Consider the following 24,696-nt stretch of genomic DNA (forward strand, 5'->3'; position numbering starts at 1 on the left):
GTCACTGTATTCTTCACGAAAGTCTTGTCTTTAGACACACCTCACCTAAGAAATAAATGAAACTTAAGAACTCAAAAAAGGGAGGCTCCTGATATAAGACAAGGGGTGCCAAATACTGAAACATGATACCTGTTAATAACTGTAAATTTAGCTACAAAACTGAATGCAAATATTTTAGTTAGGAGGGAAAGGTATACTAAAATCATCATTTTAAATGCAGCGACTCAAATGATAGTGTTTTACCCTGAGAATGAATAACATGTTAAAGTAGACTTCTGAAAAGTTTAAAGGTGAAGCTTCTGGATCAAGATAGTTTATTGATTATATATTAAAAAGAATGAAACTACATATATATATATATATATATATATATATATATATATATATATACACACACACACACACACACACACACACAATGGAATACTATTCAGCCATAAAAAGAAGGAAATTCTGCCATTTGTAACAATATACATAAGCCTCAAGAGCATAATGCTAAGTGAAGTAAGACAGCGAAAGACAAAAACTGTATGAACTCACCTATATGTGGAATCTAAAAACATCAAACTCAGAAACAGAGTAGAATGATGGTTGCCAGGAGCTGAGGGGTGGAGGAAATGGGGAGATGATGGTCAAGGGATCCAAACTTTTAGTTATAAGATGAATAAATCCCAGGGATCTAAGTAAGGTACAGCATGACAACTATAGTATACTTGAACGTTGGTATGAGAACATAGTTTTAATGTTCTCACCATAACAACAACAAAAAACTAAATGGTAACTGTGTGAGGGGAAGGATATGTTAATTAACCTTATTGTGGGGTATGTATACACACACACACATAATAGCAGCATATACATGTATGAAATTATCACATTGTACCCTTAAATTACACAATATTTTATGTCAATTATATCTCAACAAGACCAAAAAAGAAAAATCAGAGGTAAGTTTGTGTTGTTCTTCCCAAAAGCACCCCAGGAAAACTCTAAACCTAGAATTAATGGCATGAACAAATTGAGCAGCAGTAGGCTATGGGATACACACCAAGATAATTTTAAAATTTATATGAAAACATCTAGACCAGTTGAATTTCATCATGAACAGCACTTCTGCAGGTTTTGTCTCCTAGCTCCCCACTTCCTCCAAATTACTCTCTAAAGCACTGATCTCAAAGTTTATTCCATACGATCTTATTTCTTTTGTCATATCTACACAGCAATTTTACTATTAATATTTTCTTTAAATTAACTAACTTTTAATTTAATTTTAAAAGGAAACTATTTTATATACCTCATATAAGTGGAATCAAGAAGTATTTGTCCTTGTGACTTCCCTGGTGGTCCAGTGTTAAAGAATCTGCCTTCCAATGCAGGGGAAGGCAGGTTCAATCCCTGGTCAGGGAACTAAGATCCCACATGCTGCAGGGCAACTAAGCCCATGCACCACAGCTACTGAGCTCACACACCTCAACGAGAGAGCCCGCATGCCACAAACTACAGAGTCCACACACTCTGGAGCCCGTGCACCACAACTACAGAGCTCACGTGCCCTGGAGCCCATGCACCACAACTAGAGAGAGAAAACCTGCACGCCACAACCAGAGAGAAGCCTGCGTGCCACAATGAAGAGACTGAGCCCCACAACGAAAGATCCTGCATGCCACAACTAAGACCCGACACAGCCAAAAAAAACAATTAAAGAAAATAAATAATAATAAATTTAAAAAATAAGAAGTATTTGTCCTTCTGTGAATGGCTTATTTCTCTTAGCATAATGTTCTCTAGGTTTATTCATGTTATCCTGTATCTCAGGATTTCCTTCTTTTTTAAATGCTGAATAATGTTCCACTGTACACCACATTTAAAAAAAAAATCTATCCATCTGTCAATGGGAGATTTAGGCTGTTTCCACATTTTGGCTATTGTGAATAGTGCTGCAATGAACCTGGAGTGCTAACAGTTCTTTGATATACTGATTTCAATTCTTTGGATAAATACCCATAAGTGGGATTGCTGGATCATACAGTAGTTCTATTTTTAATTTTTAAAGAAACCTCCACGCTGCTTTCCATAGCAACTGCACCATTTCTGCATTTCCACCAACAGTGTACAAGGGTTCCAATATCTCCGCAACTTCGTTAACATTTGTTGCCCTTTTAAAAAAAATAGCAAAGAACAGAATTGTGCTTGCCAGAAACTGGGGCAGGGTGGGGGGGGAAGGAGTTGCTAATCAATGGATATAAAATTTCAGTGATGCAAAATGAATAAGTTCTAGAGACCTGCTGTATAATATTGTGCCTATAGACAATAATCTATAAAAATCTGTTAAAAGGGTAGATCTCATGTAAGCGTTCTTATCACAATAAAACTAAAATAAATATAAACAAACAAACAAGAGGAAAATGTGCATTATTTTCATGAATGGACAATTATTAATACTTGTTATAAATAAAAGGTAATCCTAAAAACAAATACAATAAAGGGCTTCCCTGGTGGCGCAGTGGTTAAGAATCCGCTTGCCGATGCAGGGGACATGGGTTCGAGCCCTGGTCCAGGAAGATCCCACATGCCACAGAGCAGCTAAGCTCATGCGCCACCACTACTGAGCCCACGTGCCACAACTACTGAAGCCCGCGTGCCTAGAGCCTGAGCTCCACAACAAGAGAAGCCACCGCAGTGAGAAGCCTGCGGACTGCAACAAAGAGTAGCCCCCGCTCGCCGCAACTAGAGAAAGCCACGTGCAGCACTGTGAGAAGACCCAATGCGGCCAAAAATAAATAATAAATGAATAAATAAATTTATAAAAAACACAAATACAATAAAAACACAGCAAAGTTACTGAATTTTTGAATTTTGAGATATATATTTTTATTGAACTATACCGACAATTTATTAGCAGATCAAATTTGACTCTAAATGACAAATTTAAAAGAAATTTTGAGTTACTAAATTTTAATTATAACAAAATCATAAAGATCAAAATCAATAAAATGGTGTTCAAAACTCTAAATTGACCAGCTTCTTCTCACCATTCAGCCTTATCTTGTATCATCCTCCCACTTGTTTTCACCACTCCAGTCATGACAGCATTCCCTCAGGCCCTTATAGTCTTGATATAAGGATTTAGGGCTTTACACCAAGTGGTCTTGAAACACCCTTCCTAACCTTCCTTGCCTAGACTACTTTTATTTATCATTAAGACCTAACATCAACTTTTAGTTCCTTAGAAAAGCTTTCCATTACCTTCTCAACCAGGCCAAGTGCCCCTCTCGTAGGTTCTCATAGTACCATGTACCGCTCCCTTTGTAGTACTTGTCAGAGTTGTAATTTTCCTCTTGTGTCTCTCTTCCCCACCAGACAGAAAGGAAGATACCTTGTCTGCATTTTCTTTTTTTTTTTTAAGATTTTTTTTGACGTGGATATTTTCAAAGTCTTTATTGAATTTGTTACAATACTGCTTCTGTTTTTTGGGGGGTTTTTTATGTTTTGTTTTTTTGGCCCCGAGGCATGTGGGCTCTTAGCTCCCTGACCAGGGATTGAACCCGCAACCCCTGCACTGGAAGGCAAAGTCTTAACCACTGGACTGCCTGCATTTTCTAACGAAGAATGCCTTTGATGGACTCATTATTAGACTAGACACAGCTGAGGAAAGAATATTTGAGTCTGAAGATAGTACAATAGAAACTTCCCAAACTGAAAAGCTAAGAGAAAAAAGACTGAAAAAACCATAATAGAATGCTAAGAATTGTGGGACAACTACAAAAGGAGTGACATATACATAATTGGAATTCCAGAAGGAGAAGGAACAGAAACAACATTTGAAGCAATGATAACTAAGAATTTTCCTAAATTAATGTCAGACATCAAATCACAGATCCAGGAATCTAAGAGAATACAAAGCAGGATAAATGCTCAAAAAACTATATATAAGCATATCAGATGTGAACATGAGAAAATCAAACAGAAAGAAAATATCTTGAAAGAAACCAGAGGGGAAAACACCTTACCTATAGAAGAGCTAAGATAAGATTTACAGACCTCTCCTCAGAAATCATTCAGGAAAGAGAAGAATGAAGTGAAATATTTAAAGTGTTGACAGAAAAACAAACAAACCTAGAATTCAGTACTCTGTGAAATTATCCTTCAAAAGTGAAGGAGAAATACAGACTTTCTCAGACAAACAAAAATTGAGGGAATTTGTTGCCAGTAGGCCTGCTTTGAAAGAAATATTAATACAATTTCCTCAGGAAGAAGGAAAATGATATAGATCAGAAACTTGGATCTACATAAAGAAAGAAAGAGCAATGGAGAATAAATAAGTGAAGATAAATTAAAACTTTTATCTTTTTAATTGAAAAATCAATTGTCAATTAAAATAAACAATTAATTAAAAAACAATTATTAATTGATCTAACAGATAACAGTTTGTTCAAAATAATAATAGCAATAATATATTCAATTATGAACACTTATGTAAATATCTTAGGTGTAAATGTACAAATGCTTATGTATAATGAAATGAATGACAACAATGATATAAGGGATGGGGAAAATGAATTAGGATTATTTTGTTATTATAAGGTACTTGTACTACCTGTGAAGTGGATAGTGTTATTTAAAAGTGAACTTGGATCAGCTGTAAATGTATACTGAAAACACCAGGGTAACCACTAAAAAAAGTAAAAAAGAAGTATAACTAATGTGCTAAGAAAGAAGAGAAAACAGAATCATGCAATATGCTCAATTAAAACTGCAAAAGGCAGAAAAAATGAGGAAGACAAAAATAGGAACAAAGAACAGGGCAACAAACAGAAAAACAGTAGCAAATATGCTAGATATTTATCCAATTATATCACTAATCACTTTGAATGTCAACGGCCTAAATGCACCAATTTAAAGACAGAGATGGTCAGAATGCATCAAAAACCACAACACAACTATATGTTGGCTACAAGACAAACACTTTAAATATAAAGACACACATAGATTAAAAGTAAACGGAGAGATGTGATGAGGTAAATATGGCAGAATAGAAGGACCTGGAGCTCACCTCTCCCCACAAATACATCAAGAATACATCTACAAATGGAACAATTAGCATAGAGAACCTGCTGAACACTAGTAAAGGACCTCGGACACCTAAAAGGACAAGAAAAGATCCCCAAATAACCAGGTAGGACAAAAGAGAGTAAAGGAAGAAAAAGAAAAGAGGAAACAGGATGGAACCCACACCACTGCGGGGGAGCTGAAGGAGAGGAGAAGTTCCCACACCTGGAGAAGCCCCCTCACCAGCAGGGAGATCAGCTGAGATAGAAGGGGAGCTTCAGGGGCTACTGGAGGAAAGTGCAGCAACTTGTCTGTGGCAGGCAGAACAGAGCAAGACTTACACAAATGGTCTGTGCCACAGCTCTGCATGCCCCAGCCTAAGATGGGTGTCCACCAGTGCTGACAGGGGTTGGGTGCTGGAATGTGGGGTTTGGAGAGTGGACCTGGGGAGAGGACTGCTGTTGACTGCATGGAGACAGCCTGAGGGGATGGCAGTGAGGAGCTCTGCAACCAAGAATGCTCCTGGAAGAAGCTCGGACTGCCATAGAAACGAGGTGCTATTTTCAGTGATGTGTGAAGGGCGGAGCCGCCATCACAGCCTCTCCTCACACACCAGCCCCTGCCTCCACAGGCACTAGGAGCGGATCCCGCTGGAGCAAGCGCACTTGCTGGTGACCCAGTTGGCCACCGCCTCCTGCCCCTCCCACCTAAGTGAGCGAGCATGCCCCAGTCAGTTGCTGCCCCACCCCCTCCCACTGAAATAGGCCAGAGCGCCCTCAGTTGCTGCCTTCGCCCCCTCTTGCCTGGGCAGGGAGCAGATGCCTGAGGGTGGCCCATAAGCAGAGGTGGGGCCAAAACCAAAGCTGAGCCCCAGGGACTGTGTGACTAATGAATAACTGAAATCTCTCCTTGCAGCTGCACAAGCTGTGGATTAAACCCCTGCAATCAGCTGGTAAACCCAGTACCTGTAGAACATCTGAATGAACAATGAGTGCTCCCACAACTGAGACGGGTCTAGCTTCAGCAGCTGTGGACTTCGCGGGCAAGTACACATGGGAGTTGGGGCAGGTCAGAGTTTGAGCTGCCCCCACAGTGCCCACAGCAGGTCCATAGACCTTCCTCAAGGTCTTGGAGGGTCTCCTGGGGAGGCGGGAGTTGGCTGTAGCTCACCATGGGGGCAAGAACACTGGTAGCAGAGACCCCAGGGAAATTTTGTTGTTGTTTTATTTTTTATTTTTATTGTTCTTAAATTTTTTAAAAGCATTTTTTATTTTTCTATTATTTTATTCTTTTTATTTCTTGTATGTTTTTGTTTCGATTTTGGGGGGGGGTTCTGTTTTTTTGGTTGTTTTTGTTTGTTGTTTTCTTTGTTTTTTGATTTTTGGTTTTTTTTAGTTGTGTTTTTGGGTTTTTGTTTGGTTGGTTGTTTTCTTGTTTTTTGTTTTCTTCGGGTTTTTTTGTTTGTTTTGTTTTTATGGTTTGTTTTGGGTTTTGTTTGTCTGTCTTGTTTTGTGGTCTCTCTTTTTTTTTTTTGGCCATGCCGCACAGCTTGGGGTCTTGGTTCCCGGCTGGGGGTCGAACCTGAGCCCCTGCGATGGGAGCACCAAGTCCTGGCTGTAGACTGCCAGGGAATTCCCAGCCCCAGGGAATATTAATTGGTGTGAGCGCTCCTGAAGGTCCCCATCTCGGCACCAAGACTCAGCCCCGCCTAACAGCCTGTGAGCTCCAATGCTGGAACGCCTCAGGCAAACAACCAGCAAGAGAGGAATACAGCCCCACCCATCCCATCAGCAGACAGGCTGCCTAAAGTCATACTAAGCTCACAGACACCCCAATACACACCCTTTGACATGGCCCTGCCCACCAGAGGGACAAGAGCCAGCTCCACCCACCAGAAGGCAGGCACCAGTCCCTCCCACCAGGAAGCCTACAAAAGCCCCTGGACTAACCTCACCCAGCAGGGGGCAGGCAACGGAAGCAAGAGGAACTATTACCCTGCAGCCTGCGAAAAGCAGACCACAGACACGGAAAGTTAAACAAAGTGAGACAGAGAAATATGCTGCAGATGAAGGAACAAGGTAAAAACCTGTAAGATGAACTAAATGAAGAGGAGATAGGCAATCTACCTCAAAAAGAATTCACAGTAACAATAGTAAAGATGATCCAAGATCTTGGAAAAGGAAAGGAGGCACAGATCAAGAAGATACAAGAAATGTTTAACAAGGACCTAGAAGAACTAAAGAACAAAGAAACAGTGATGAACAATATCATAACTGAAATGAAAAATACACTAGAAGGAATCAATAGCAATAGCAGAATAACTGAGGCAGAAGAACAGATAAGTGAGCTGGAAGATAGAATGGTGAAATCACTACCGCAGAACAGAATAAAGAAAAAAAGAATGAAAAGAAATGAGGACAGTCTCAGAGACCTCTGGGACAACATTAAATGCATCAACATTCAAATGATAGGGGTCCCAGAAGAAGAAGAGAAAGAGAAGGGACTGAGAAAATATTTGAAGAGATTATAATTGAAAACTTCCCTAACATGGGAAAGGAAATAGTAACCCAAGGCCAGGAAGCACAGAGAGTCCCATACAGGAGAAACCCACGGAGAAACACACAGAAACGCTTATTAATCTAACTTAAACAAAAATTAAATACAAGGAAAAAATATTAAAAGCAGCAAGAAAAAAGCAACAAATAACATACTAGGGAATCCCCATAAGGTTATCAGCTGATTTTCCAGCAGAAACTCAGCAGGCCAAAAGGGAGTGGCATGATATATTTAAAGTGATAAAAGGGAAAAACCTACAACAAGAATACTCTACCCAGCAAGACTCTCATTCAGATTCAACAGAGAAATTAAGAGCTTTACAGACAAGCAAAAGTTAAGAGAATTCAGCATCACCAAACCAGCAGTACAACAAATGCTAAAGGACCTTCTCTAGGCAGGAAACACAAGAGAAGACAACAAAAGAGGAACGGAAGAAAAAAGACCTACAGAAACAAACCCAAAACAATTAAGAAAATGGCAATAGGAACATACATATGGATAGTTACCTTAAATGTAAATGGATTAAATGTTCCAACCAAAAGACAACTGGCTAAATGGATACAAAAATAAGACCCACTGTTTACAAGAGACCCACATACAGACTGAAAGTGAGGGGGTGGAAAAAGATATTCCATGTAAGTGGAAATCAAAAGAAAGCTGGAGTAGCAATACTCATATCAGACAAAATACACTTTAAAGACTATTACAAGAGACAAGGAAGGACACGACACAATGATCAAGGGACCAATCTGAGAAGAAGATATAATAATTGTAAATATATATGTACCCAACATAGGAGCACCTCAATATATAAGGGACATGCTCAATATATAAGGGACATGCTAACAGCCATAAAAGGGGAAATCGATAGTAACACAATAATAGTGGGGGAATTTAACACCCCACTTACACCAATGGACAGATCATTCAGACAGAAAATTAGTAAGGAAACACAAGCCTTAAATGACAGATTAGACCAGACAGACCTAATTGATATTTATAGGACATTCCATCCGAAAGCAGCAGAATATACATTCTTCTCAATTGCACACAGAACATTCTCCAGGATAGATCTAACCTTGGGCCACAAATCAAGCCTCGGTAAATTTACGAAAACTGAAGTCATATCAACACATCTCACAACGCTGTGAGATTAGAAATCAATTACAGGAAAAAAACTGTAAAAAACACAAACATGTGGAGGCTAAAAAGTATGTTACTAAATAATCAATGGATCACTGAAGAAATCAAAGAGGAAATCAAAAACTACCTAGAGACAAATGACAATGAGCACATGACAATCCAAAACCTATGGGATGCAGCAAAAGCAGTTCTAAGAGGGAACTTTATAGTAATACATCTTACCTCAAAAAACAAGAAAAATCTCAAATAAGCAACCTATCCTTACACCTAAAGTAACTAAAGAAACAAGAGCAAACAAAACCCGGATTAGCAGAAGGAAAGAAATCATAAAGATCAGAGCAGAAATAAATAAAATACAGGCAAAGAAAATAATAACAAAGATCACTGAAACTAAAAGCTGCTTCTTTGAGAAGATAAACAAAATTGATAAACCTTTAGCTAGACTCATCAAGGAAAAAAAGGGAGAGGAAATCAATAAAATTAGAAATGAAAAAGGAGAAGTTACAACAGACACCACAGAAATACAAAGGATCATAAAAGACTACTACAAGCAACTATACACCAATAAAATGGACAACCTTGAAGAAATGGACAAATTCTTAGAGAGATACAACCTTCCAAGACTAAACCAGGAAGAAATAGAAAATATGAACAGACCAATCACAAGTACTGAATTTGAAACTGTGACTAAAAAACTTCCAACAAACAAAAGTCCAGGACCAGATGGCTTCACAGGTGAATTCTATCAAACATTTAGAGAAGAGTTAACACCTACCCTTCTGAAACTCTTCCAAAAAGTTGTAGAGGAAGGAACACTCCCAAGCTCATTCTACGAGGTCACCACCACCCTGGTACCAAAACCAGACAAAGGTATCACAAAAAAGAAAATTACAGGCCAATATCACTGATGAACATAGATGCAAAAATCCTCAACAAAATACTAGCAAACAGATTCCAACAACACATTAAAAGGATCATACACCATGATCAAGTGGGATTTATCCCAGGGATGCAAGGATTTTTCAATATCTGCAAATCAATCAGTGTGATGCACCACATCAACAAACTGAAGAATAAAAATGATATGATCATTTCAATAGATGTGGAAAAAGCTTTTGACGAAATTCAACACCCATTTATGATAAAAATTCTCCAGAAAGTGGGCATAGATACTTCAACATAATAAAGGCCATATACGACAAACCCACAGCAAACATCATTCTCAGTGGTGAAAAGCTGAAAGAATTTCCTCTAAGATCAGGAACAAGACAAGGATGTCCACTCTCACCACTATTATTCAACATAGTTTTGGAAGTCCTAGCCACGGCAATCAGAGAAGAAAAAGAAATAAAAGGAATACAAATCAGAAAAGAAGAAGTAAAACTGTCACTGTTTGCAGATGACATGATACTACACATAGAAAACCTTAAAGATGCTACCATAAAACTACTAGAGCTCATCAATGAATTTGGTAAAGTTGCAGGATACAAAATTAATACACAGAAATCTCTTGCATTCCTATACACCTACAATGAAAGATCAGAAAGAGAAATCAAGGAAACAATCCCATTTACCATTGCATCAAAAAGAATAAAATACCTAGGAATAAACCTACCTAAGGAGGCAAAAGACCTGTACTCAAAAAACTATAAGATACTGATGAAAGAAATCAAAGATGACACAAACAGATGAAGAGATGTAACATGTTCTTGGATTGGAAGAATCAATATTGTGAAAATGACTATACTATCCAAAGCAATCTACATTTCAGTGCAATCCCTATGAAATTACTAATGGCATTTTTCACAGAATTAGAAAAAAATTTTTATGATCTGTATGGAAACACAAAAGGGCACGAATAGCCAAAGCAATACTGAGAAAGAAAAACAGAGCTGGAGGAAGTCCCTGAATTAAGACTATACCATAATACAAAGCTACAGTAACCAAACAGTATGGAACTGGCACAAAAACAGAAATATATATCAACAGAATAGGATAGAAAGTCCAGAGATAAACCCATGCACCTATGGCTACCTAATCTATGACAAAGGAGGCAAGAATATACAATGGAGAAGAGACAGTCTCTTCAATAAGTGGTGCTAGGAAAACTGGACAGCTACATGTAAAAGAATGAAATTAGAACACTCCCTAACACCATACACAAAAATAAACTCAAAATGGATTAAAGACCTAAATGTTAAGGCTGAATACTATAAAACTCTTAGAGGAAAACTTAGGCAGAACACTCTCTGACATAAATTGCAGCAAGATCTTTTTCAATCCACCTCCTAGAGTAATGAAAATAAAAACAAAAATAAACAAATGGGATCTTATTAAACTTAAAAGCTTTTGCACAGCAAAAAAAAAACCGTCAACAAAACGAAAAGACAACCCTGAGAATGGAAGAAAATATTTGCAAACGAAGCGACCGACAAGGGATTAATCTCCAAAATATACAAACAGCTCATGCAGCTCAGTATCAAAAAAAATCAAACAATCCAATCAAAAACTGGGTGGAAGATCTAAATAGACATTTCTCCAAAGAAGACATACAGACGGTTAAAAATCACATGAAAAGATGCTCATCACTAATTATTAGAGAAATGCAAATCAAAACTACAATGAAGTATCACCTCACACCAGTCAGAATGGCCATCATCAAAAAATCTACAAACCATAAATGCTGGAGAGGCTGTGGAGAAAAGGGGACCCTCCTACACTGTTGGTGGGAATGTAAACTGGTACAGCCACTATGGAGAACAGTATGGAGGTTCCTTAAAAAACTGAAAATAGTGCTAATATATGATTCAGCAATCCCACTCCTGGACATATATCCAGAGAAAACCATCATTTGAAAAGATACATGCACCCCAGTGTTCATTGCAGCATTACTTACAATAGCCAGGACATGGAAGCAACCTAAACGTCCATCAGCAGCGGAATTGGATAAAGAAGTTGTGGTACATATATACAATGGAATATTACTTAGCCATAAAAGAATGAAATACTGTAATGCCATTTGCAGCAACAAGATGAACCTAGAGATTGTCATACTGAGTGAAGTAAGTCAGAGAAAGACAAATATCATATGATATTACTTATATGTGGAATCTTAAAAAAAAGGGTACAAATGAACTTATCTACAAAACAGAAATATAGTTACAGATGTAGAAAATAAAAACTTACGGTTACCAGAGGGTATGCGGGGGAGGGATAAATTGGAAGATTGGGATTGACATATACACAGTAATATATATAAAATAGATAACTATTAAGGACCTACTGTATAGCCCAGGGAACTCTACTCAGTATTCTGTAATGGCCTATATAGGAAAAAAATCTAAAAACGAGTGGATATATGTATACGTATAACAGATTCACTTTGTTGTACACCTGAAACTATTGAATAACAACTTGTAAATCAACTATATTCCAGCAAAAATTTAAAAGAAAAAGTAAATGGAGAAAGATATAACATGCTAACACTAATCAAAAGAAAGTGGGAGTAGCTATATTAATATTAGATAGAGCAGACTCCAAAGTAAGGAAAGTTATAAGGGGTAGAGCAGGGCATTACATAATGATAAGTAAGTCAATTCTTCATGAAGACATAAAAATTCTTAATGTGTATGTACCTAACAACAGAGCATCTATATGAGGCAAAAATGGATAGAACAGAAAGGAGAAATGGATAAATCCACTATAGTACCTGGAGACTTTAAAACCCTCTGTCTCTGAAATAGATCCAGCAGGCAGAAAACAAGTGGAGACATAGTCGAACTCAACAGCACCATCAATCAACTGGATACATTGGGCATCTACAGACTATTTCATCCAACAACAGCAGATTACACATTTTTATCAAGCTCACATGGAATGTTCACCAAGAAAAATCACATTCTAGGCAACAAAAGATATCCTAACAAGTCTAAAATAATAGAAATCATACAGTATGTGCTAACAGGCCACAATGGAATGAAACTAGAAATCAGTAACAGAAAGACAGCTGGAAAACCCCCAAATACTTAGAGATTAATACTTAGAGATAAATAACAATAACAATAACATGGGTCAAAGAAGAAATCTCAAGATATATTTTAAACCATTTTGAACTAAATGAAAATGAAAACACAACCTATGAAACTTTGTGGGATACAGCAAAAGCAGTGCTTAGAGGGAAATTGATAGCATTGAATATTCATATCAGAAAAGAAGAAAGACCTAAAATAAAGAATCTATGTTTGCACCTAGGAAAACAGAAAAAAAAAAGAGCAAATTAAATCCAAAGTAAGCAGAAGAAAAGAAATAATAAGAATTAGAGCAAAAACCAATGAAATTCAAAAGAGAAAACCAATAGAGAAAACAAACAAAAACAAAAGCTGGTTCTTTGAAGAGGTCAATAAAATTGACAAGCCTCTATACAGGCTAACTAGGAAAAAAAGGAGAAATGACCCAAATTATTACTATCAGAAATGAAAGAGAAGACAATACTACAATAGAGCCCACAAAATTTTAAAGGATGATAAAAGAATACTATGAACAACTTTATGCCTACACCTTTGATAACTTACATGAAATGGACCAGTTCCTTGAAAGGCACAATCTTCCAGACTGCACTCAAAAAAAAGACAACGTGGATAGCCCTATATCTATTAAAGATATTGAATCAATAATGAATAACCTTCCAAAACAGAAAGCACCAGGCCCAGATGAGTTCAATGGTGAATTCCACCAAACATTTAAGGAATGAATTACACCAATTCTCTACAATCTTTATCAGAGGACAGAAGCAGAGGGGACACTTCCTAACTTATTCTCCAAGGCCAGCATAATCCTAATACTAACACTAAAAAAAGACATTACAAGTAAGAAAACTATAGACCAATATCTCTCATGAACATAGATGTAAAATCCTCAGCAAAATATTAACAAATCAAATGCAACAATGTATGAAAAAGAATTATACACCAAGATCAAGTGGGATTTAACCCAGGTATGCAAGGTTGGCTCATCATTTAAAAATCAATTAATGCAATCTATCACATTAACAGGCTAAGGAATAAAAACCACATGATCATATCAATAGATGCAGAAAAAGCATTGACAAAATACAATACTCATTTATGATTAAAAACTCTCAGTAAACTAGGAATAGAGGGGAACTTCTTCAACTTGCTAAAGAACATCTATTAAAAAACACCTACAGCTAACATCATATTTAATGGTGAAAAACTTGAAACTTTCCCACTAAGATCAGGTATAAGACAAGGATGTCCCCTCTCACCACTGTTTTTCAACATTGTACTGGAAGTCTTTGCTAATTCAAGAAGGCAAGAAAGGAAATAAAGATATTCAGAGTGTAAAGAAGGCATAAAGCTGTTGTTATTTGCAGATGACATGATTGTCTATGCAGAAAATCCAAAAGAGTCAACAACAACAACAACAAAAAAACTCCTGGAGCTAGTAAGCAATTATAGCAAGGTTGCAGGATACAAGGTTAATATACAAAAGTCAATTGCTTTCCTATATACCAACAATGGACAATTGGAATTTGAAATTAAAAACACATTACCATTTATATTAGCACCCCCCAAAATGAATTATTTAGGTATAAATCTAACAAAATATGCACAAGATCTATATGAGAAAAACTATAAAACTCTGATTAAAGACATCAAAAAAGGATGAAATAAATGGAGATATATTTCATGGTCATAGATAAGACAACTCAATATTGTCAAAATGGCAGTTCATCCCAAATTAATCTACAGATTCAGTGCAATCCCAATAAAAATCTCACCAAGTAATTTTGTGGATATTGAAAAACTGATTCTAAAGTTTATATGGAAAGGCAAAAGACCCAGATTAGAGAACACAATATTGAAGGAGAAGAACAAAGTCAGAGGACAGACACTATCCAACTTTAAGACTTATTATAAAGTTAAAGTAATCAAGAGAGTGTGATATTGGCAAAAAAGTGGACAAATAGATCAACGGAACAGAAGAGAGAACCCAGAAATAGACCCTCATATATACTCAACTGATCTTTGACAAAGGAGCAAAGGAAATACAATGAAGCAAAATACTCTATTCAACAAATGGTGCTGGAACAATGGACATCCACATACAAAAAAAATGAATTTATACACAGACCTTACAACCTTCACCAAAATTAACTCAAAATGGATCACAGGTCTAAACGTAAAATGCAAAACTATGAAACTCCTAAAAGTTAACATAGGAGAAAACCTAGATGAACTTGGGTATGGTGATGCTTTTTTAGATATGACATCAAAGACATGATCCATGAAAGAAATAATTGATAAGCCAGATTTACTTAAAATTTAAAACTTCTGCTTTGCAAAAGGGAGTATCAAGAGAATTAGAAGAAAAGCCACAAATTGGGAGAAAATATTTGTAAAAGGTACATCTGATAAAGGACTGTTATTCAAAATATACAAAGAGGGACTTCCCTGATGGTCCAGTGGTTAAGAATCCACCTTCCAATGCAGGGGACTAATGATCCCTGGTTGGAGAACTAAGATCCCACATGCCGCGGGGCAACTAAGCCTGCATGCTCTAGAGCCCATGCGCTGCAACTACTGAGCCTGCGCGCTCTGGAGCCCGTGCACCACAACTAGAGAGCCCGTGTGCTGCAACTACTGAGCCTGTGTGCTCTAGAGCCTACGCACCACAACTAGAGAGAAGCCCACACGCCACAACGAAGAGCTCACATGCCTCAACTAAGACCAGACACAGCCAAATAAATAAATAAATAAATAAAATAAATAAATAAAAAACAAAACAAAACAAAAATCCCCCAAATATACAAAGAGCTGTTAACTCAACAATAAGAAAACAAACACCACAATTAAAAAATGGGCCAAACAGCTTAACAGACACCTCACCAAAGAAGATACACAGCTGGCAAGTAAGCATAGGAAAGGATGCTCCATATCATATTTTCACATCAGGGATATGCAAATTAAAACAACAATGAGATGCCACTGCACACCTACTAGAATGGCCAAACCCCAAAACACTGAAAACAGTAAATGTTGGTGAAGATGTGGAGCAAGATGAACTCTCATTCTTTGCTGGTGGGCCTGCAAAATGGTATAGCCGTTTTGTAGGATAGTTTGGTGGTTTCTTACAAAACTAAACATACTCTTACCATTTGATCTAGCAATTTCACTCCGTGGTATTTATCCAAATCAGTTGAAAACTTATGTCTACACACAAATCTGCACATGGATACTTACAGCAGCTTTTATTCATAATTGCTAAAACCTGGAAGCAACAAGATGTCTTTCTGTAGGTGAGTGGATAAATAAACATCCAGACAATGGAATATCATTCAGTGTTAAAAAGAAATGAGCTATTAAGTCTTGAAAAGACATGGAGGAACCTAAAATGCACATTACTAAGTGAAAGGAGCCAAACTGAAAAAGCTACATACTGTATGTTTCCAACTATATGACATTTTGGAAAAGGCAAAACTATGGAGATAATTAAATTAAAAGATCAATGATTGTCCGGGGTAGGTGAGGGGAGATGGATAGGTAGAGCATAGAGGATATTTAGGGCAGTGAAAATACTCTATACAATATTATAAGTCTAGGCATACCTTGTTTTATTGCTCTCTGCTTTATTGCACTTTGCACATACTGTATTTTTTTACAAATTGAAGTTTTGTGGCAACCCTGTGTTCAGCAAGTCTACTGGTGCCATTTTTCCAACAGCATTTGCTCACTTCATGTTTCTGTGTCACATTTGGGTAATTCACACATATTTCAAATGTTTTCATTATTATATTTGTTATGGTCATTAGCGATCAGTGAACTTTGATGTTACTATTATAATTGTTTTGGCATTTTTTAGCAATAAAGTATTTTTTAATTAAGATTTTTTTTGATTTAATGCTGCTACACACTTAAACAACTACAGTATAGTATAAATATAATTTTATATGCATATAATTTTATATGCAAGTTTTTTGAAACCAAAATACTTGTGTAACTCACTTTATTGTGATATTCACTTTATTGCTGTGGTCTGGAACTGAACCTGCAATATCTCTGAGGTATGCCTGTAATATCATTATACTTTTGTCCAAACCCACAGAATGTACAACACCAAGATTGAAGTCTAATTTAAACTATGGATTTGAGTGATTATGATATGTCAAAGTAGGCTTATTCTTGGTAAAAAAATGTACCATTCTGGTGAATGATGTTGATAATGGTTATGGCTATGCATGTGTGGGAGTAGTGAGTATGTGAGAGATCACTGAACCTTCCTCTCAATTTTGCTATAAAACTAAGACTTCTCTACAAATTTTTTTAAAGTAAAAAGATGCAAATATATACACCATGCTAACAACAGTCAAAAGAAAGCTGGAGTAGCTATATTAATATCAGACAAGGGAGATTTCTATGCAAAGAATATTACCAGGGATAAATAAGGTCTTTCATGATAAAGGGGTGAATTAATCAAGAAGACATAACAATCCTAAACACTGTAAATGTTTATACACCTAGTAACAGAGCTTCAAAATATGTGAAACAAAAAAGAATAGGACTAAAAGGAGAAATAGAGAAATCTACCATTATAGTACGAGATTTCAATACCTCTTAATAATCAATAGACCAAGTAGGCAAAAAATTAGCAAGGATATAGTCAACTTGAACATCATTACCAATCAATCTGACCTGATTGACATTTATAGACCACTTTACCCAACAAAAGCAGAATACACATTATGCTAAAGTACACACAGAACATTCACCAAAATAAACCATATTGGTTATAAAACATGTCTCAACAAATTTAAAAGGATTCTAGGCATATAAAGTATGGTCTCAGACCACAATGGAATGAAATTAGAAATCTGTAACAGAAATATCTCTGGAAATTTTTCAGATATTTGGGTAATAGCACACTTCTAAACAGCCCATGGATCAAAGAATAAATAAATAGGGAAAGTGGAAAGTATTAGAAGTGCATGAAAATGAAAACGCAGCATGTCAAAACTTGTGGGTTGCTGCTAAAGCAGTAGTTGAAGGAAACCTGTAGCATTAAAACCTATATTAGAAAAGAAGAAAGGTCTCATATCAATGACCTCAGCTTCCATCTTAAGAAAGTAAAAAAAGAAGAGCTAATTAAACCCAAAGTAAGCAGACTAAAGAAAATATTAGAGCAGAAACCAGATTGTTCAGGGGGAAAAAAAAAGAGAGAAGACACAAATTATCAATATCAGGAATGAGAAAGATTACATTACTACAGATGCCAATATATTAAAGAATAATAAGAAAATATTATAAATATTTGATAATAAATGAATAAGTTTACAGAAAATGGACAAATTCCTTGAAATACACAAACTACCAAAGTTCACTCAAGAAGAAAGAGATAAGTTGAATAGCCCTAAAGAGGTTGTAACTATAGTTTATTTCCTTCCAACAAAGAAAATTCCAGGCCTAGATGGCTTCAATAGTGAATTCCACCCAACATTTAAGGCAAAAATAATACTCTCTTTTCCAGAAAATCGAAGAGGAAGGAATACTTCCCGACTTGTTCTATGAGGTTATCATTACTCTGATACCAAAACCAGACATACACATCAAAAGAAAATAAAAGTACAGACCCTCATGAACAATGATGCAAAAATTTAAGCAAATCAAATCCAAAAATATATAAAAAGAAAAATACACCACAACCAAGTAGGGTTTATCCTAGGATGCAGAGTTGATTTAACATAACATCAATCAATATATTATATTCAATTATATTATATTCAATTCACAATCATCATCAATTCACCATATTAACAAGCTGAAAAAGAAAAACCCTATGATCACCTTAAAAGACACAAGAAGTACCTTTGGCAAAAATCCAACATCTATTCCTGATAAACCCTTTCATGCATATTAGCAATAGAAGGAAACTTCCTCAACCTAAGAAAAACCTACAGATAATATCATACTTAATAGTGAACTACTGCAAGGATGTCTGCTCTCCCTACTGCTCTCTCTCAACATTGTACAGGAGGATGGAGCCAATGTAATTATGCAAGGAAAAAAAGGCATCCATATTGGAAAGGAAGAAGTAAAACTGTTTTTTATTCACAGATGACATAATCGCTCATGGTCTAATGGAACCTTTAGGGGAAGAAACTACTAGAGCTAATAATTAAGACCAGCAAGTTACAGTGCCTTTGTTATGAACTGAGTGTTTGTGTCCCTACAAAATTCATATGTTGAAGTCATAACCCTCAACGAGACTGTATTTGGAGATAGGGTCTATGAGAGGGTGATATGAGTTCATAAGGGTGAGGCCCAAATCTGAGAGGTCTGGTGCCCTCATAAGAAAAGGAAGAAACACCAGAGCCCTCTCTTTCTTTGTGCAAAGAGAGAAAAGACCATGTGAAGTCATAGCAAGATGGTGGCCATCTACAAGCGAGGAAAAGAGCCCTATCAGGAACTGAATAGGCCAGCACTTTGGTCTTGGACTTCCTGGCCTCCAGAACTGGGAAAAAATAAACTTCTGTTGTTTAATACCCCCCAGTCTATGGTATTTTGTTATGGCAGCCCAAGAAGACTAATATAATAATCAAATACAAAAAAAATGTGTATTTCTATATGCTAGCAATGAATAGGGAGAAATTGAAATTAATAGCATCAAAAATATGAAATACTGAAATCAGGTGAGAAATAATAACATCAGGTGGGAATAATGACCTGTACAATAAAAATTACAAAATATTTCGGAGAGATATTGAAGAACACCTAAAAAATGGACAGATACACCTTTTTCTTAAGATGGGAAACTCAATCTTGTTATGATGTCAATTACCCTCAAATTAATCTACAGATTCAATGCAATCTTAATCAAAACCCTGTCAGGGTTTTGTTTTGGTTTTTTTTTTTGTAGAAATTGACAAGCTGATCCTAAAATGCATATAGAAATGCAAAGGACCTAGAATAGCCAAAACAACTGAAAAAGAATAACAAAGTTAGAGGGGTAACACTATCTGATTTCCAGAATTACTATAGTGCCACATTATTCAATACTGCATAGTATTGGCATAAAGGTAGACAAGTAGATGAATGGAACAATATAGAGAATCCAGACACAAACCCATACATGTATAGGGATAACTGTTTTTCAGCAAAGATGCAAAGGCAATACAGTGAAGAAAGGATAGCATTTCCACAAATGGTGCTAGAATAACTGAATGTCAATATGCAAAAAAATGAACTTGAATCCATACCTTACATCATATAATAAAATTAATTCATAGGCATAAGTGTAAAACTTTAAACTATAAAACTTCTAGAAGAAAACATAGATCAGACTTCCCTGGTGGCGCAGTGGTTAAGAATCTGCCTGCCAATGCAGGGGACATGGGTTCGATCCCTGGTCTGGGAAGATCCCACATGCTGCAGAGCACCTGGGCCTGTGCACCACAACTACTGAGCCTGCGCTCTAGAGCCCGCAAGCCACAACTACTGAAGCCCGTGCGCCTAGAGCCCGTACTCCACAACAAGAGAAGCCACCACAGTGAGAAGCCCGTGCACTGCAACGAAGAGTAGCTCCCACTCGCCGCAACTAGAGAAAGCCTGCGTGTAGCAATGAAGACCCAACATAGCCAAAAATAAATAAATAAATAAATAAATTTATTTTAAAAAAAAGAAAACATAGAATATCTTTGTGACCTTGGGTTAGGCAAAAATTTCTTAGATATGACAACAAAGGCACACCCTATTAAAAAACTGACAAGTTGGACTTCGTTGAAGTTAAAAATTTATGTTCTTCAAATGACACCGTTTCACAAGCAACTACATGTTTCAAACACTGCTAGTGGAAATATAAGATATGGTATAACCACTTTGGAAAACAGCTTGGCAATTTCCACTCTTAGATATCTACCCAAGAGGAAAGAAAATATACATCCATACTGTAAACGAAAGTATATTCTGATACTTGTTAAAACAATAAAGAAGAATTTATTCAAAACTATTGTAATAGGGGTACTGAAACAGCAGAGAGAGATTGGGTCCAACTCCAAATACAGCAAAGACAGCTGGGGATTTATAGCCAATGAAGGGAGTGAAGGCATCAGAGGATGGAAAACTGCTATGAGGAGATATCAAGGGTACGGGGATTCTTGCTAAACTGATCTGTGATACTATGATTTATGATAGGAAATATATATTTGATCTTTGCCCCCATTTCTGGCATAGAGCTCCTAAAACCCTTGGAATTTTCTAAGTGATGAGAGCAATGAGGTATCTTTTGTTACATTAATAAAGTGACTTTTGAACTGCACTTAAGGATGAGGGACTTCCCTGGTGGTGCAGTGGTTAAGAATCCGCCTGCCAATGCAGGGGACACGGGTTTGAGCCCTGGTCCGGGAAGATCCCACATGCTGCAGAGCAACTAAGCCCGTACGCCACAACTACTGAGCCTGCACTCTAGAGCCCATGAGCCACAAATACTGAGCCCGCGTGCCACAACTACTGAAGCCCACGTGCCTAGAGCCCATGCTCCGCAGCAAGAGAAGCCACCGCAATGAGAAGACCGTGCACCGCCACAGAGTAGCCCCCGCTCACCACAACTAGAGAAAGCCCGCGTGCAGCAACAAAGACCCAACGCAGCCAAAAAATAAATAAATAAGTTAATTAATTTAAAAAGAAAAAAAAGGATGGGGCTCGTTGCCAGGGAAACCAGCTATGTGATTACAGGGTTGGAAATTTCAGGCCCACACCATAACCTCTCCTCATAAGGGAAGAGAGAGGAGCTAGAGGTTGAATGAATCACCAATGACCATTGATTTAATCAACCATGCCTGTGTAATGAAGCCTCCATAAAACTCCAAAAGTACAGGGTTCAAACAGCTTCTGGGTTGGTGAGATTCGGGGAGAATGGCACTCCAAGAAAAAGCATGGAAGCTCTGCACCCTTTCCTCATACCTTGCCCTATGCATGTGTTCTATCTGGCTGTTCCTGAATTATATCCTTTTATAATAAACCAGTAATTTAGTAAGTAAAATGTTTTTCTGAGTTCTGTGAGATGCTCTAGAAAATTAATCAAACCCAAGGAGAGGGATGTGAGAACCTCTGATTTATAGCCAGTAAGTCAGAAGTAAATGGAACAACCTGGACTTGTGACTGGAGTCTGAAGTCCAAGAACGGGGTCACAGGAACCTCCAATTTGTAGCCAGTCTGTCAGAAACACAGGTAATAACCTGGGCTTGCAATTGGTGTCTGAAGTGGAAGGTGTTCCTGTGGGACGGAGTCCTTTACCTGCGGAATCTGATGCTATCTCTGGGTAGACAGTGTCAGAATTGGGTTGAAATCTATGATACCCAGCTGGTGCCTGGAGCATCGCTTGTTGGAGGTGTGGGAAAACCTTCCCCATCACACACTCGTTGAAATTGGGTCCAAGAACCGAATTAGACTTAATAGGCCAGGCTGCTAAAGGCAGCCAGGGTGATCAGGTATCGGGGTGGGGGACTCTCTCTAAACTGACATAGCAGAATTCTTGCTAAAACTGTATTCAAGGATGGACACGGAAGCCCAAGGTCAAGGCCAAGTTGAGAAGAGGGCTCAGAGTAGCTTAACTCAAGTTTGATAAAGGAGAGATTCTTTGTCAATACAAATACTTGTACACAAATGTTCCCAGCAGTTAAACAATCTGAATGTCCATAAATAGGTGAATGGTTAAATAAATTATGGTATACCATGCAATGGAATACTACTTAGCAATAAAAAGGAACAAACTATTGATACACTCAACAACATGGCTGAATCTCAAAATAATTATGCTGAGTAAAAGAAGCCAGATCAAAAAACTCTCTCTCCCTCTCTCCCTCTCTCCCCCTCTCCCCCTCTCCCCCCTCCCCCTCTTCCCCTCCCCCCCCCTCTCGTGACTCCAAAATCCAATCTATAATGACAGTACTAGATCAGTAGTTGCTTAGGGAGCAGAGGGTGGGGCAGAAAGAAAGAAATTATAAAATGGTAGGAGGAAATTTTGGTGATGGATATATTCCCTATCTTGATTGTGGTGGTTGTTTCAAAGGTGCTTACATACGTGAAAACTTTTAAATTGCACACATTAAATATGTGCAGTTTATTGCATGTCAATTATATTATACCTCAATAATGTTTTTTTAAAAAGCAATAGTTCTCAGTTTCAACTGGGATCTCAACAATGGGCTATAATCTTGGTTTCCCTAATTCTTTCATTCCCCCAAACTCCTATTTCAAACTATTTTTACTATCCTTAAGCCTCTTACCCTATATTCTTTCTTTCTCTTACTCTCTTTCTCTGGAGATTATCCCTCAAGTTGCCTCTAGTCTCAGCCTTTTACAACCTGTTCTCCACTCCTGGAGCCAAAATAAACTTTATACAAGAACATTTGATATCTCCTGTTTACAATTCCTTACCAGCCCCCCCTCGAGAAAAAATCCAAATTCCTTAACATGGATTGTAAGATGCTCTTTGATACTGGCCCCTGTTGATCTCTACAATCTCATCTCCAGCTTTCTCCTCACCACCTGCATCCCCACCTTCACTCCAGGGTCACAGTGAAAAGGTCTAGCTGCAATGAACCACTACCCATCCCTAAGTTCTGCCTTTTAATTTCTTTTTCTCTCTGCCTCTTTCTTGTCTTATTCTTTATCTCTCTCTTGTCTGCCCTCTCTCCCCTTCTTTCTGTCTCTTTCTCTCTCCCTCTCTCTCTTCTGTTCTTCTCTCTTTTTCTGATCATCCTCTTTCTTTACTCCCACCCCACCCCCCATGGCCCTTAGAGTTATGAGTTTTATTAGTGGATCATAGTACTTCCATATATTCATTCTAACACAACTAGGTTGATGTCTACAATTTATATGCACACACAAAAACTGAGTTTTGGATTCAAGTAGGATAATACTATTTCCTCTAGTTGTTTAATATCCCTAGGTTCTGATGATGCAAAGTGTTTTGGCTGTGGCAGCCTAATATCCTTTATTTGGAATTATATCTGATAGCTGACTCCACATGTAGATGATGTTAGCCTCAACTGAGTTACAGATCTCTTAAAGTATCTCATATACAAAGTATCCAATATAACAGTAATTATTTCTTTTAGTAAATGAAGGAAAATGTGAAAATACTACCTCATTTGAAGAATTTTCTTGCAAAGTTGACACAGGAACAATTTCATTTGAATTAACATAATTGCTGACATTTGGAAACAGTTCTTCAAAAGATGTTTTTTGCACTGAGGACAAATCAATCTATAAAAGAATATATTACTCTTTTGTAGAAGCTCAATGTTGCAAAAACAATATTTTTAATTAAAGGAAAGCAGAACTACTCTCTCAATAGAATGATTTTCTTGTGAACTTGACATATGAATAATTTTATCTGAATTAATATAATTGCTGATATTTACAAATACTTCTTCAAAAGATGCACATTTAACTGGGAACAAGTGAATCTATAAAGAAGAATACAAGGCTCTTTAGCTTTAAAATTATTTTTTAAATAGGAATTTTCATTTGCTAAAGTACAATTTAATTTATATATATTAAGTGCCTACTAAATGAAATTCACCTACCCAGCAACTACACCTCATGGAATAATTTCTCCTGCTCTTCCCTTAACTGTCAGCCTTCCCCAGTGTTCTACCCTTGCCTTCTTTTTGCCTACCAATTGTACACTAGAGATTTTTAAATCTCTATCTCTTTCCTGAGCACCATAACCATATCATTATCAGGTTACTTAAATCACCACATATTTCTACATCAAATTCAAAATATTTAAAACCAAAGTCATGATCCATACTCTTTAGTTTGGGATTCCAAGAAGCTTTGCCGTGTTGACTATCCAGATCAGACTAGATCTGGCCTGAACCTAGGCTACACCACATGTATGTGTGCCCAAAATGAATTATCAACTGTG

At 37.1% G+C, this 24,696-nt stretch overlaps 1 protein-coding gene across 1 annotated transcript in view; it reads right to left on the bottom strand.

The window, feature by feature from the left end:
• Positions 1 to 24,696, bottom strand: part of MEIKIN (meiotic kinetochore factor) — a 133,488-nt gene that overhangs the window by 34,797 nt on the left and 73,995 nt on the right. The window contains exon 11 of the mRNA XM_061188965.1: positions 23,910 to 24,029. Coding sequence (XP_061044948.1) covers positions 23,910 to 24,029 — 120 coding nt within the window. The remainder of the gene's footprint in view (positions 1 to 23,909; positions 24,030 to 24,696) is intronic.

This window comes from Eubalaena glacialis, chromosome 4 (assembly GCF_028564815.1).
Source record: "Eubalaena glacialis isolate mEubGla1 chromosome 4, mEubGla1.1.hap2.+ XY, whole genome shotgun sequence".
Taxonomy (NCBI): domain Eukaryota; kingdom Metazoa; phylum Chordata; class Mammalia; order Artiodactyla; family Balaenidae; genus Eubalaena; species Eubalaena glacialis.